The sequence below is a fragment of the Arctopsyche grandis genome, chromosome 4, assembly GCF_051622035.1.
Source record: "Arctopsyche grandis isolate Sample6627 chromosome 4, ASM5162203v2, whole genome shotgun sequence".
NCBI classification, from domain to species: domain Eukaryota; kingdom Metazoa; phylum Arthropoda; class Insecta; order Trichoptera; family Hydropsychidae; genus Arctopsyche; species Arctopsyche grandis.
The window spans coordinates 18,727,542-18,744,396 of record NC_135358.1 but is presented as its reverse complement, the minus strand read 5'-3'; the positions used below and the strand labels follow the sequence as shown (position 1 = coordinate 18,744,396).

The 16,855-nt window shown below is 32.4% G+C and overlaps 1 protein-coding gene across 1 annotated transcript in view; it reads left to right on the top strand.

The window, feature by feature from the left end:
- LOC143910782 (lachesin-like) overlaps nucleotides 1–16,648 on the top strand; it is a gene marked incomplete at its 5' end in the record, with an annotated part of 44,619 nt that extends 27,971 nt beyond the window's left edge. Inside the window, 5 exons of the mRNA XM_077429379.1 lie at nucleotides 7,895–8,026; nucleotides 8,109–8,228; nucleotides 12,478–12,486; nucleotides 16,040–16,210; nucleotides 16,293–16,648. Coding sequence (XP_077285505.1) covers nucleotides 7,895–8,026; nucleotides 8,109–8,228; nucleotides 12,478–12,486; nucleotides 16,040–16,210; nucleotides 16,293–16,648 — 788 coding nt within the window. The remainder of the gene's footprint in view (nucleotides 1–7,894; nucleotides 8,027–8,108; nucleotides 8,229–12,477; nucleotides 12,487–16,039; nucleotides 16,211–16,292) is intronic.
- Nucleotides 16,649–16,855: the final 207 nt, after the last annotated feature.

Here is a 16,855-nt window from a genome sequence, read left to right as displayed (position 1 = left end):
GGCGCTGGGAATTAGCCTAATCTATTTCAGATGGAGGTTTGGGTGCATTAGTAAGCGTCTCGTATGCACCAGGTCGCCGCGTAACTTCCATATCCGCAGAGGCAGACACGAGGGAGAGCTTTCCGCCAGCGTGTGAAATAGAAAAGCTCCCGATCAAAAGCTACGACTCCTGAATATCAAGTGGATAGACACCCGCTCTTTGTGACTTCATTTTTCACTAGGCGGTCTGAATATAAAGTAACCGGAGAGCTTTGTTGCAGGCCGCGCAGGCACAATCGACATAAATAGCCCCTTGATTCGGGAGAAATTTTCACTATAAATCTGAATGGGAGGGACACGGCGAGGAAATAACTGAATATTTATGATCGCTTTCAAATAATTATTGGACAGTGTGTTGATTGTGGTGGTTTCAAAGATGAATAGAAAGTATGTACGATTGGAAAATAAAACCGGTTTGACGTATCTGTCTACATGTTTCCCGCAAATCTAAGATTATCTATTTAGTTAATTAGATCAATAATGAAGTTTTCTAATAATAATACAGTTATTGGACGTTGTTTGTTATGGAGGGGAATAAAAAGAATCAATTAGCTTAAGGAAACGCCAATTTTTTACGTTTTCTTTTAAATAATAAAATTAGATTGACAAATCGTGAAGTTTGGTTTTTATATATTGACAACAGTTGTACAAAAGTACTCAATTGAATTGAACTTCGTTAAATATTATTTTAATGAAATATCTAATAAATTGTATTGAATTGTAATTTATAGGATATTATATTTGTTTCAAGCCTTTTCCATTTTCTCCGAAAGTATTTCTGAAAGTAATGAGGCTAGTCAATTATATGTACTAGCAGACGCACCCGTTGTCGTGCGATCCAAATTTCTAGTTGTTAAGCTTAAATAAACGAAATTCCGGATATATTTGGTAATTTCTAAGGATAAATAATGAATAACTACATACATATAAACCGATATCTAACAATGAAATAATTTCACTACTCAGCATTTTATATTAAATCGAAGAAAACTCAGACATCATTAAGTTCAGAAGCTTTATTATCGTAATACATAATCAATATTATAATTTATTAGAGAAAAGTTAAGAGTTGATTTATACTTGGCGTTTGTGAATATATATTATAATCATACATAACGTGTATTCCCAAACGTAAAATACATTCTATGTATGATTATAATAATAGGTGTTGACGGGTACGAAATTAATAATACGCATACATACGAAACGAATTTTTCATATTCAGTTGGGAAATTGCAGTAATCCTTTAAACATTTTCATACGTAATTATAAATCAAAAGTAGCATTACTTATATTGAAATACTCTGCAAAAATTTTCACAATTTAAAAATAGATTTCCAAATAAAGATTTCATTATTTTTTTTTTAAATTGAAAGCTTAAAGCACACTATAAAAGAAAAACTAGGAAATTAATCCGATAGATTATAACTCCATTTTATTTATTTATTTAAGAATACTTGGGAAAGGCGGCAAAGCCGATGGACTCAAGAGACTTGATAATCATATATACAGAAATATAAACATTAAATAAGATAATGAAAAAAAAATCAAAAACAAATAAAATATTAACCATTCAAAATAGACGAAAATAAAATTAACAAGAGAAAATACAAAAGATAAACTTATGTAACTTAAAAAAAAGAAAGAACCACATTTATTTTAAGGAAATCAGTAAGTTTGTTTTCAAAAGGGTTTAAGTTACTAGAAGTTACTAATTCATTATATAGTCTATTCCAAACTTTAACCACTCTATTTGAAAAGAAGGATTCTCTAATTATTTTGTAATGAATATTTTTTTAGAGTCTGAGAGTATAACCTGTCAGATAAGTGTAATTGTTGAAAGTAAGGAGGTTTATCAAAGGACAATTGTTATGATTATTTATAATTTTATAGACTTCAATTAGATCGTCTCTCATTCTTCTCGCCTCCAAAGGGTAAACTTTCATTCTTTTCAATTTAATATAATTTTTGACAGATTTTTATTTGACAGACAAAATTGTATTACATTCCACTAACGAGTATGAAGTCTCATATAATACATCTTCCTATAAGGTCACTAAATGAATAAGTTAAAAATTAGCTTTAATTCAGATTCGTACATGCTATTTTACAGACATTCCTTTCCCACAACTAGTCTACATAATTGAGGTTTCACTGTACCATTTTGATTTCCTCACTACATCTACGTATGTGTATGTGTGTACATATAAAAACGTCAAATTGAAAAATCCATGGGACTTTTAAAGGGTTAATCACGGAATTGTAGAGATTGACCGTGATTTAGTGCGTGGGGTCGTCATATCGCGATCGTGAAATGTTTCGGTAGCAGGAAGCTGTCCCCCGAGCTACGTGTGCACATTGTGCTGTATAAATGTGGGATTGTAGTGTTGTCGTTCGGGGTGGTACTCCACAACCCTTGTAGGTGAATATGGGGGCTTGAGGAGGAAAGGGGGAGTTGGGTGGGAGGGTTCCATTGTGAGCGAGCCAGAGCCGGCTCTGGGATTCCTCAGCGCATTTGTATTCAGGCGGGGCGTGCAGCGATAACCTTAATCTAGGCAAAGTGTCGCACAAAAGTGGCCGTGTCTTTCTTTGTCTGCTGTCCAAGCTGCTTCTGGCTCAACCACACCGACCAAACTGCAAAAGGAGCATCGAATGCTAGTCTCGTTGAAAGCTCAGAGTGAAATTTTAGTGTTGGAGATTTTGTATAACGAATTTAAATTCGGAGCTGAATTGGAAGATGTATAGAGAATCTGCTGCTGAAATAGGCTCCAAATGCATTTTTGAGTCAATTTCTACTCATTTGAAACAATAAGCGTTACCTACATACATATGTACTATGTACATATTCACAAGTAATATAAAATATTATTGAGATGGGAGAAAGGGAGGCATTCAATTTTCCATTAAAATTAAAAAAAAAATTCAATAAAATTTTACGCTTCCGTTTTGTTTGATATGAACGATATTTTATGATTCTTCGCTGGTGAGTGGTTGGTAGATTCGCAGTATCTGTGTAGGTACGTAATTTAAAACGGAGTGCATTTTCTGTTAAATTGATTGCATTATTTGGATGGAGTGGTAAAGGAATTATGAATATCTCTAGATTTAAAATTGAATTATTTTAATAAATGAATTTAAATTTATTTAATTAATAGTATGTCAAAACAGCCATTGTTTCTGTGTGTCTAGTTTTCCAACAAAGCTTTGCGTTCACTGTATATTTACTTAAAATATAAAGTTTCAAAATACTAACAGTAGTAATATAAGATAAATTAAAATACGTTATATTATACATTTGATACAAATAAGTCTGTTAGACTGAGTTTGAGTTTCAAAAAATTAATTTGATTTATCATATACGTTCATATACGTTCGTAAAATACGTTATGAGATTTTATTTCCTTTATCTGGGTCGGTTGTATATGAAGCAAAGCATATTATTTTTAGACGAATACACAAGGTAGTGTAAATATCCGCACAAGATCACGAGAAAGCCTTTTAAATACATATTGTATGTAGCGACTTATTTATTGTGATATTAGAGCATACCATGGGTTATTAGATACGCATTGTATTTTGCAGAAATATTAATTTTTTTTAAAATTATAATGATTTAAACCTGGAGTTCACTGATTCTGGTATATTTTTTTTATTATCATTATTAATGAGGATAGTAAATTTTGCCGGCTGAGCCGCAATTCTAACAACATTACTGTAACTCTCCTTCATTTACGCTTCTTCACTCTGAGTATTATCCTCATACTTACATGGTTGCTTTCTGAAAGGTCTTTTCTCTCTTTTCTATGTATCTTGTCTGAACTCAACCATTTCGAAGTACATAAAGGAGAAATGCACTTTGCCGATAATGCGAAACACATATGCGATTGCCTTTCTACATCTGGCTGTAATGTGAAAAATTATATTGATACAAATGTATATTTCTTTTCGTTCACAAGAAAGTGTATTTTTATACAGTTCGTCCATTTGCGGAAAATTTCTACTTTCGTTAGAAAGTTTATATGTTTTATTGAAGGTTCGAAGGTGCTCTTAATGTGTCATACTCTTAAGTGCGACATGTACGGCGAATGAAATTCCGAGTATCTATATATTTTGAGTGTCTCATACTATATAAAAATTATTTTAGTTCTTTTCTTCACTGTCTATGAGAGCACATGATAATAGTCTATCGAATGCGAGAATTATTCGAAAATATCTCGTTTGTAAGTTGGTTGTGGGTGAATAGTTCAAGTAAATATATGTGGCCGAGCAACTTCTCGCCAACTTTTATCCTCGTTATTATGTTAAAGGGCACATCTTCATATAAACTTATTCAAATTTTATTATTCGGTCTGGTATAAGGATGAAGAGGGGGTTTTCCTTCCATCTGCTCGACGATAGAATTCAAATTTGATTGGACAGCGTCTTCTATGTAGTGTTTACGGCCTGTGGGGACGCGCTCATGCTTACACATCACCGTTTCAGCAACATCTTTACAAAATTTTCTCACCATCCCTTAATAAACGGATAAAATATAAGCGAAATACCCCATCCCAAGCACATACACATATGTAGGTAAAAACACGTAGAAGGGATGGAGTATGTCATGAATTTTCAGCGAAGTATAACAACGTATTAGACATACATACATAGTTATTATAACAGACATCATAATAGTTGAAAGTAATACTAAGAAATAAAAAGTGAAGATTTATGAAAACAACAAAAGATATATTTTAATTAATAATTTTCTTAGAAGCTATTATTTCAATAGAATATTTCAAAATGTCTTTATGAATGAGTAAATTCTTCATATATTTGAAACGTTTTGTTATCATCAGATACAAATTTATTTTGTTTGTGCCTATTGTTTCATATTTGGAAAGTAAATTGGAAATTTTAAAGTAAGAAAAGCGTCTAGACTTCGAGAGTATGAACGATTAAAGAATGTTTTAATTAAAAGGGTGACTCGACTCTTTCCGATCCATCGATTCTCGATGTATAGCGCCTTCATAAGTCTGCACAGGAAAATATTTCCGCGGAAAAAACTTCGGCATACATTTTCAAGTATAAAAGATTATAAAAAAATTGGCAAAAAACTAGGATTGGAAGCTCGAAGACACATATTCAAGTGCGGTTTTCTGCATTCGTTGCAGTTGGAGAGCATCAAATTATTCCCCATGAGTTGTTCGCGACGGTTTTCAATAATGGCGACTATTCACTAAAATGCAATCCGGTGCAACGCTTCCGTTCTATCCAATAACAAGAGAGAAAATAACCCGATCTACAGTAACACGTACTTGCGGCGATGGTCTATCGAAAATATAATATCATACGTGCGCGGATACTCCCGCCCTGGAATCCAATGCTGGAATACTAAATGTACTGTGATATGCTTTTTATATTTATACCGGAAGTATCGACAATTTATCAGTTCACTCTCAAAGGAAAATTTTAATTAGAACTACAACTTACGATTCGTTTTTACTCTACAGTTAATTGCCCATTGCAGATACATAAACGCTTTCGTACGTTTTATTTTTTCATCAATACTTTCGAAAGGAATCGTGCATATAAAAAGTCATACTCGTAAGCCTAATAAGTTTTCAATAAAAATCATCAATTGTATTGTATATGTACATATATACGTACATTTTTACTTTCTTATGTATGAATTACTTCTCGTTCGTATGCACGTACATATGTACATAGCTTCCTTATATTTATTTGTACAGCGTTTATCTCTTTCAAAAATTGTATTTTCGATTTAATTTAAATGTTATGGGGTTGTATTGTGTGAGATAGAGGCAAGCAGGCTGCAATGGTAAATTTTAACCGTTATCCTACGAATCCATACCCATTCGCCGGGTGACTATCCCAGCCGTAATGTAATTCTTCGGGGCCCATATGCGACTTGCGAGAAAAATGTATCGGCTTACGTGAAAAAATATATACTTACACCGAAGGCGATAGTTGTCCCCAGGAAAAAAGCCCTTTATGAGATTGAACGTATTTTAATACTGTCCCCGGTGTACTTCCTACCCTCCCTTTTATTCGTACGATACGATTTTATTGTGAATTCTATTACCGTAAGTGGGCTTTATAACGCGCTTTTTGCGAAACAAAAAAAATATGGCAATTTATGCTACTATAAATTAACGATCTAAAAGCACAACGAAAGGAGGTAAATATACATGTATAAAAATAAAATGAAATTGTACACACATACATATGTATGTGTATAATATTTTAAAATGGGTATCGGATATTTTGGATTATTTACGATTCGGTCGTGGAAAAGTGAAATTTTATGAACTTATAAAATATAATTGGAGTACTTGACGTCGGAAGAGGTGGGGGACAGGGGGTCATTTGTAAAAATAATTTTTCTGGCGGAGTCACACGAGGGGGACAAAAATTGCACCATTATGGATATTTATGGTCCTTCAATGTTTTTCACGAGGGGATGAGGGTGGTTTCTGTTCGGTATTGTTGAAATTTCAAACCGTTTCACTGCTAACGTATGGCCTGTTTATTTTCGCTTTCAGATATTTCAATACGTGCGGTTCAACTATGTGAACTACTTTCAAGTATGTACATATATATATGTGCAAAATGTATATCTACCTTTGTACAATGTATTCATAAAGCTGCAAGAAATATAATTTTTTGATCTATCTATGTAAATTCACCTATTATAAAAAGTTTTTTTTATAATAGGTGCAAACCAAATATGCATTTAAAATCACACTGTATTCTATATTTTTGTTTTAAATGGTTTGATTTACATTATTATTATAATTTAAATTTATCATGATGTCATTACTGATTTTGGCTCAACTCCTATGGACATATTTGTATATAATAGGACATCCAATCCCGGAAGGTTTTTTCAGGGAAATTAAATGTATAAGCAAAAGTTTTTTTTTCAATTGAATATTTTCGTATTTATTTAAAAAATACTCGTAAATACATATAAATACTTAAAATATTAGTAATAATAATAATATATAATAAAAATACAATTATAAATAACAAAATAAAATGAAAAAAAATAACAAGCAATATTTTACAAATATTGGATTAAATTTAATACTTAGAATTAACGCTCTGAAAATGTATATTGAATTATTTTTAATACGTTTTAATTTTTGAAAAACAAAAATTATATATATGTAGATATATAATTGGTAAGCATGTGCGTAAAAATTTCAGAACGCTGTGAACCAAAGTTTAATAATGTAGTTTATTGCAATAATTAGGTCGCATGAAAATTATTTCAGAGTAAGGGATCTGTCCCCGACCGCATAGCGGTCCAGAAACCGGAAATAAATGTCGGTTACGTCGCACATATACGAGTAAGTTATGTAGTGTTGGGTAACTCGAAAAATACGTTGTTAGGAAAAGGTTTCCTTATAATATTTTTATTGCGCTGTAAAGCAACGCGTAAAAAAATTCAACCATATTTCGTATTCATTGGACGAATAAATATTTTTCGTAAATTGAATCACCGAGGCCTGGTTCACTTTTGATTTGTACAATCTTATACGCAAAATAAACCGTGAGTTTTCCACTGACCCGGCCGGTTTTTATGCACTGAAGTGTTTGAAAGATAAACGACCTCGCATAAATATAGTCCAGGTCGTACCAAATTTTATGCCCACCGATATGTTTTTATTTAACATTACCCTATTGAATCGAAAACCATTCATGACCTTAGCTAGAGCATTTTCCCGAGATAGTATTGAAATATTCTCCGAGAGCAAAACCTCTGATATATGTATGTACATATGTAGTATTAAAAAGCACCTACATACACATACATATATTAAACATGTTCCGTTTTAATTTTCAACAGCTATAACAAATTTTATGGGCGAGACACTGGAGCTGGAGCACGTACAAAGAGCTGACATGGGACCTTATCATTGTATCGCCAGCAACGGGGTGCCACCTACGGTCAGCAAGCGATTTCGCGTTAAAGTGCTATGTGAGTTTGAAATCGCATTAGCTATTCATTGAATCACATACCGTATGATTGGATTTTTATTATTCAATTATTTTATTTGCAGTTCATCCTGTGGTGAGGGTATACGACGAGACGGTAAAGGCTCCTATCGAAACGGAAGTTACTATGAGATGTCGCGTTGAAGCCTCGCCCAAGGCTATGAATACATGGTTCAGATATCCCGGTAAGTTTAGAATAATGACAATAAGATTCATTTGTCTCTCATTTTACGTCCTATTCAAAATTGGCAGGCGTATTCTTACATACATATGTAGATACATATATGTACATATAACGAAGAGAATAGTTCAAATTAATAATGGAAGCATTTTTCCTACACATTTTTGATAAACACTTAAGTATTGGAACGCGTAATTAAGTATAAATTAGGTGTTCTCAGAACGTATGTAATACATATAATTTTTTTTCTCTTCTTATAATATACATATGTATGTATCTCGTATTTAAATTAAAAGCTTGTGTTTGTTATTTGTACAATGCTTGTAGAAATGTAATTAAATGTGTAGAATGTCATGTGTTGTGTACTTTACGTTTTTCGTCCTGTTTCTAATATGATCCTTTTTGTGAGTATTTCAAGAATACGTATAAAAGGACATTCAGACTAAATTTAGAAAAAGGGTGTTTTGTTTCATAATATTAAGTATATATATATATATATATATATATATATATATATATATATATATATATATATATATATATATATATATACATACATATATACATATGTATGTATGTATGTGTATCTACACGTACATAAATATACACATATACGTATTATAAGTACATAAACGTATACGTATAAGCGATAAAGAAAGAATATAATTAAATATGAGGAATATATAACTGAACTTTATTTTAGATATTATAATATTTACTAATATAATAAGTACACTGAAAAGATACAAAAATGCTTAAAAAATACTGACGACTTATAACTTTAAAGTGTAATATTAATAACAGTTTTTCTCACGTACAATATATTTGTTGAGTGTTGTAATAATTTATTTAATGTTGAGGACATTTAACTGAAGTTGAATAAATTGTTTTTTGTGCTATGACGAATGAGTGCCGTTTTTAAATGAAAAATCCTACTTTGCCTTAAGAAAAAGATCAATGTGTTTTGCCAGTGATGAGGTATGTATATATACATAGATGTGAAACTTGGACATTAAACGTCAAGATGTTACATAAAGTCCAATTCACTAAAAGAAATATGGAATACCGTATGCTTGGCATATCGAGGAAAGACAGGAAATAGAATACTTGGGTGATAATTATGACAAGAGTAGTGTATGTATAATATATAGAGTATCGAGTGAAGAGATTGAAATGATAATGGGCGGGCCACGTGGCTAGAAGAATGGATGAAAGGTGGATGAAAGAAGTGCTAGAATGGTAGCCGAGAGGGAAAAACAGATACTAAAGTAAAAAAAAAAAAAATTGAAGCGTGTTAAAGAGGCCTTCATCAAGCAGTGGATGGTAAATGGCTGTCGATGATGCTGATGATATTTGTTACGAGTGCACATACATTATCTTTTTGAAAATGAATATAGTCAAAATTAAAGTTCAATTAATTAGCACCCTTAAAATATAAACATTTTGACATTCATTTTTCAAATATTTATATATGTGGAATGTGTGTTGTAACTTTTCTTTTCTCTTACAAGCTCTATATTATAAAAGAAAAATTAGGAATAAAATTTTTTGTTTATGGTATTTATTTTCTTAGAATTTCAGGTGTTTGGTTAAGTTGTCTGAAAGTAATTAGCACAACATTGGGGTTAAATAATACTTTGAAGAATTTCCTCGTTTATTTTCATAATTTATTAGTTATCTCCTACGCCAGGAAGTGAAGAAGAAAGGGGTAATTAAAATATTCATAACCCAATTTTTCAATATGCTTTTAACATACATACATATATACGAAACATAATTGTTTGTGGCGTGAAGTCGTGATATCCTTTAATTGTGTATTTCATAAAATATTTGTACATATGTACGTATGTATATTTAATACCATTAAAGTTCAAATCTGAAATGCTGCTGCATTTACCAAGGAGATTTTCGGCTCTCACATAAAAATTTCACGCTACACCATAACCGTACTAATCCCAATAATCATGGCAAAGCCAACGGGTCAAACGTATCCAATTATGAAGTCCAGTGCACCGGATTCAATTAATTAGAAGATAGGATCAGCGCACTATCTGCGCCAATGTATCTCTTAACCCGTTCCTCACCCAAAGCCTCGCAGACCCATTAAACGCAGAGTCGTTTCCCGCAGTATAACATTGTACATATAGTAAACTACTACAAATACTTAAATTATGCATGTATTTTAAATCGTGTCTATAATGTACATAAATCGAGCTCGACCAGTAAACTACTTTTCAATTCCACATGATATTCAAATAAAAAGAAACAGTATTTACAAACAGCTAAATTTCGTAGAAGGCAAAATATTGAAATCACTCTTTTGATCCTCAAATTTAAAGATGAAAGCACAATAAATAACCATATTAAAAATCCATAACCGTTCTAGGATTGAAAGACCTATGTCATACATACATAAAAGAAACGTTTTTGACGTATAAAAATGTTTCATACATATGTATGTAGGTATATTGAATATCGCCATTCACGTAGAGATTTATCGACAGAGAATACATACATATGTATGTAAATATCTTGTAAGGTTTTTGTGTCGTAGATAGAGACGCTTCGTGATACAAATATCTTAAAATTAAATTAATTGTGAATTAATTGTAAAATTCACGTTATTTAAAATGTGTTTGTAGTGTTTAGTAGGTATTCTCATTAGTCTCAAGCGTGTAAATTCAAATTTAGCCCAGAATAATCAATTCGTATTTATAATCATGTATGTATGTACATATGTACACATACTCGTAGTTGTACGCACATCTCGCTCGGGCAAAACACCGGTGATTTAGCGCGAGATAAGTCGAGGCGCGGCGGGCCAGGGGTGGCCAAGTGAGCCAGCGGTGGATAAGCCGGGGACGGGTTATATCCGTGGCGTAATCTCGATGGAGATACGACCCATCCGGGGTCAAAACTACCCCTACGGTCACCCTCGTGTTGTGCTTGCTTGTCTCGCCCCAACCCCCTAATCTGTGTGCCTTTGCCGTGGCCGTGGCGGTAACCCTCCCACGATTTAAAGCGTTGCGGCACACATGTGGGTTCTTTCGAGTAAAAATGCACTAAGCACTAAGACTACCGTTAGTAATACTCTTGGACCAACTGTTTGATTTTTAAATTTCAATAGTTATTGATTCATTAATCATCATATATTTTTAACACATTATTTTTCTAGGTTATTATTACTCAAATATTCGTAATACATTTTAAAGTTCGTTTTACCAATACAGCCCAAGCCGGCAACTGTACGTTAACAGCAGTAAAAACATTATTAATGAACACATTCATATCTTCCGTAATATGTAGGTACATATGTATGTACGTGGTCGGTCTCCGTTACGAGACAGAATGTTAAACGACAGAAAATATTAATGTGCGCGCGCAGAATACGGGAGGAAAAGCATGTTCCTCTTGTTCCTGTTGTATCCTGCTCGCGCAAATTAAGTGAGTATGTACCGTTTACAATGCACCATTTTTTTTTGATCTTTCGACTTAAGATCTTTCGATTTTCGATCTTTGCCTTCCGATATTTGCGTTTTCTGTCGTTTAACATTCTGTCTCGTCACGTAGACCCGTACGTGGTGTATCCAAAACAGCAGTAACCAATACGATCTATCCATACTAAAAAGCTGCGCATGTGACCAAAACGTATCAAGCAGAACCGGTTTTGTTTCGCCACTGTGGAAATATTCACGCATGATATGAAGTCATAGTGGTGAGTGCACCCGCACAAATGGAAGTGCTGCCATGCGCATATGAATATTTTCGGAAACGTCGATTTGACTCAATGATACGACGCAAGCAATATTGCACTTTATCGTCGGGCTTTGTGACGTATTTATGTATATGTAAGCCCATTTTGACTTCTACTCGTCAAAAAAAAGTATGATCTTGCCGAAAATGGGCGGTGCTGAATAGAAGTAGTCTTTTCCGAGCAGTAATGTGCTGAGCTGTTGACGCGCGGTGTTGGATTATATAAACGGACCTTTAAACATTTAAATTCGACGATCTAAAACAGGTAGTGTTTTGATAATTTGGGTTTATTCCTGAAGGGTATATATTTATGTAGAGGACATATACATATACTTCGTTCTGTAATCACCGAGACTTTTTACAATTTTATTAGTATGATTACTAGTTTCTTTGATAGAATCTCCTGGTTAGTTCGTTAGTATAATACATATGTAGTATCTACGATTAATGAATGCTATTTTAGGCGTGTTATAAATGATTTATTTTTCGATTACATGGAGCTTTGAGTGGTTAGCATAAGAGGCATTATTCTATTCAGATGTAACGTAAGTTAATACGGGTAATATATAGCAGTGTGCGATATATTTTTAATCCATTTCATAATGATGACGAACTATGACGATTAAATATTGGGTATATTGAAGACAAAGTGTATCGCCTTACATTTCGCTGCCTCTACATGAAAAGTCCATCACTTTCTCTTTCTTATAAATATTTTATTTCAGACTTTCTCCAGATAGGATGTTCTAATCTTAATTTGGTTTATGTTTTTTTTAAACTAAATGTTTCTTTTTAATTTCAGCAAGCTTTACGACCAAGCCAGCAGCGTGGCTCGGTCGTTAAGCTTCTGCTTAACACTGAGAGGCGCCGAGTTCGATCCCTTGAGCTGACCTCGATTGAAAAGAATTTTTCTGAGTATATCTGTAATGCTGCTGGTCAGACCAGGATTTGTGACTCCTGGTTGATCGTTTCCTATCAGAGTTTGCCAATTTTCTCTGATTTCATTGTTGAAACGATTCCCGATTAAAAATTGGCTAAAAATCCTTCCTACCCACTATGTCACCACTATTTGAGTATGATTAATGTAAATATTACAATAAAAATATATGTACAATTCATAGATGTCTCGTTAATTGTCGAGTTTAATTCAGTGTCTCGTGATTTAGCGACTTATATAATAAAAAAATGCTGTATTGTTTGTAATTTGGCCAGGAAGGCGCATTGGGGTTTACCTGTAATGCCTTCCTGGTATGAAATAAATAAAAAAAAAAAAAAAAAAAAAAAAAAAAAAAAAAAAAAAATCTAGTTTAAATGAATAATTGAAATCGGCGATAACATAACACGGGATTGTGTCTATTTACTTTTACTATAGTGTGTGTTTTTAAGCCTAGTATGAATTTTCTGAATAAGTAAAAAAAGTATTTGTTTTTATATAAGAAAAACTTGGTTCACTTTTTTGACAAATGAACTGCGAGAATTTTAACAATCCGTATAAAAATCGATCGCTCGACACCAATCGCCTTTCAGACGTTTCAATAATGAACGATCCAACTTTATTGATCGTCTTATTTGCGAATACAAATTTGAGCCAAATTTTATTGCGATCCAATGGCGCAAGGTTTCAAAGATATTCGCTGAAAGTCGTCAAACGGGATTTTTAGTAAATTGAAAGTATCTACTTCTTTTTTTCTTCTTCTAGAATATACCTACATACATATATACATTTTCAATCGAATTAAATTCTGTAAATTATTTGATAAATGATGAAATTTATGTTATATCAATCTAATTTTAATAGTATAGTGTATGTATGTATGTGCTAGTGTTTGTTTATGTTGATACTATGTAGTTTTGGGGACTCTTAGACGTGATGCCACGGATGACCTCAAAATGTACGATGGTGGTTAATGAGTATTGTCAAAAGTTTGTAAACGGTTAGCCGAAACATGTCTTATCACTTAGAGTTCTTCAGACCGTGACGAGTTTGACGCGATTCTCATTATCACACAGTTAAAGAAAAACTTCCCCTAATTAGATACATATATCTCCGTAGGAAACTTTCTTGTTTGACGATAATGTAAATGAGGCATTTATCTTGCTTTTCTCTCGGAAAAGTGTCCGTAATTGGTTGTGTTCATACTAGGGATCCCAATCGAATATTCGAATATTCGAGTATTCGAATTATTCGTCTGATTTTTGAGCCATTCGTTATTCGAATATTTCATCAACTATTCGAATAGTATTCGTTTATATATTTTGTTATAAAATAAATACACAAAATCAATATGAAAAGAGTGATGATAAAGAAGTCGACGATTGTGAAGAAAATTAAATATGTAATGGGGATAATTGTAATAAAATGAAGATAATGAGGAAGATGAAATGTCTACATTTGAAGAAACGGATTTTTATTCATTAAATACAGAAATGTTTGAAGAAAATCACTTTTCGATCGATAATAATCTCGGCGAAATTTTAGAAAACATCAGAAAAATAATACGAATATTTAAGAAGTCACCGGCGAAATATAAATTTTTAGAAGAAATCATAATGAAAAAAGAAAATAAAAAATTGAAATTATTATTGGATGTAAAAAAGAGGTGGAATTCAATGGTAACTATGATAAGACGATTTATTCAAGTTTACGAAAGTGAATACATAGCACTAAAAGAATATAATTTCAATACTGTTTCTAAGAATGAAATTTATTTTTTGAAAATTTTAATTGATGTTCTTACTCCCGTTGAGACCGCAATCAAAGAATTAAGCAAAAATATTGCATCTTTAATAACAGCAGAAGGAGTTTATAAATTTTTATCTTACATTTTATGTGTGTATTTTAGTTTTATGTTTTTTTGAATTTTCTTAAAATTATGTTTATTAATTGTAATATAAATATAATGTAATGTATGCTTATGTAATTACCTTTTTTTAATTTTCGAATATATTCGAATATTTGAATACCTCTTGATTTACTATTCGATATTCGAATAGTTGAAGTCGACGAATATTTGGGATCCCTAGTTTACACTATACATTTTGTAGTGAAAAATATGTTATCGTAAAATTGTCTGGAACAAAGACTATTTGATCTATAGAATTGTCAATTTTTTTTCGTACCTAGAACGGAAGAATTTTCTGTTTTTCTTTTTAAGTTTCATATTGTAAAAACATAATTTGTTATATTCACACAATATGGCAAATACCTATGGTAACCGAGTAAATACACATGTACATATATACCTTTTCCAATATATGTACATACATAGCTTTATTCCACTTTCTTTAACAATTAAAACACTTTTTTAATGTTTTTTGAGTAAATTATGTTATTGATAGATTGTATTATTAATAATAATAACTTGTTATTCCAGACGATAGGGAGAATAGTGCAATCCCCATCGTCTATATAAATAATACATATGTATATGTAGATAATACAAATGATTGATAAAATACACAAATAAATATAACATAATTATATAATAATAATGTTGATAATAATAATAACTAATCAATCGAACGTCAATTTATGGCGGTCGGCGAAGTAGCTCCATCCACCGAACATAAAGTGATGAGCGGAAATGAGAAGGCACACAATTTGATGATACAAATACACGACGACGTAGGGAGGCCGCTCTCATCCTGAGAATGGCGTCAAAGCTAGGCACGTGCCCTTGTACAATCATCTACAAAGCATTGCAACTCCTTGATAGCTCGAAAGAACACAGTACCAGTTCTTGTAGTGTCTTCATTGTCTCCTGTTTATATTTCATCCATAGTTCTCCAGTATAGAGGCTAGTACAAAAGGACATAAATAATTTTCTCTTTACCTCTATACTGGAGTGGAAAAACCTCCTTGCTAGCATATTTGATCTTACACATATTGCTTTACTTATCATAGGAAGTATTTATATTTGCAAAATTCTCGCACACATACAAAGTGGCTTATATATTATATCATCTATGTATGTATGTGCATGTGTATGTATTTTTAAATGTTCATTTGAAATGATGCGACGTAAAACTTTCATTTAATAGCTTAATTTATTTTATAACCAGGCGAAGAGCTTCTTCAGAGTGCCAAGTACGTGATGGGAGAAACTGATTTCAACGAATATTCTTTAATGATGAACATCACTATAAAGAATTTAGAGAAAAGAGATTTCGGCGAATACACTTGCGCTTCGGCTAACGCTCTGGGCAAGGCAGAGGGCACGATAAAATTACAAGGTAAGTTTGCACTCGTAGCTTTCTCGTCGATCAACCAATCCAACGAGTACAACTATTTTTTAATACATTTTTTGTGGTATAGAAATCATATTACCACCGAAAACTACAACGACAACGACCACAACAACTACGACGACAACAACTACCACAACGGAGGCACCGACGACTGTAAAGTCGCGCAAGAAGACCGGGAAAGGCGGTAAACAGTCCGACAAAAAGGTAAATAATCACATTTTGTCGCCAGATGACACCGGTCAAAAATTAGCGGGTGAGTTAGATCAAGGGCTCGACGTGGGAAACAGTTTGATACATTCACATGAAAAACTAAATCCTACTATCAAACCGCAATGGATAAATCATTCCAATAAAGTAAATAAGGAGAAGTCGTTTTCGTGGCTGTTGTGTTTAAATGCGCTATTGATATTTGCAATGTCTTAAAGACGTTTTATTTTTATGTAGAATGAAAGGGTAAAAATAAGGGTCATTTGATGTTTTAATTTGAAATTTCAAACGAAAGCGCCGTGTGTTTAATTATACATACATACATACATATGTACATGCAATGTTATATGCATGGGTAAAGTTAATAAAATATTGATATTTATATATTTATAATACCATTAAATATGTATGTGTATTATATAT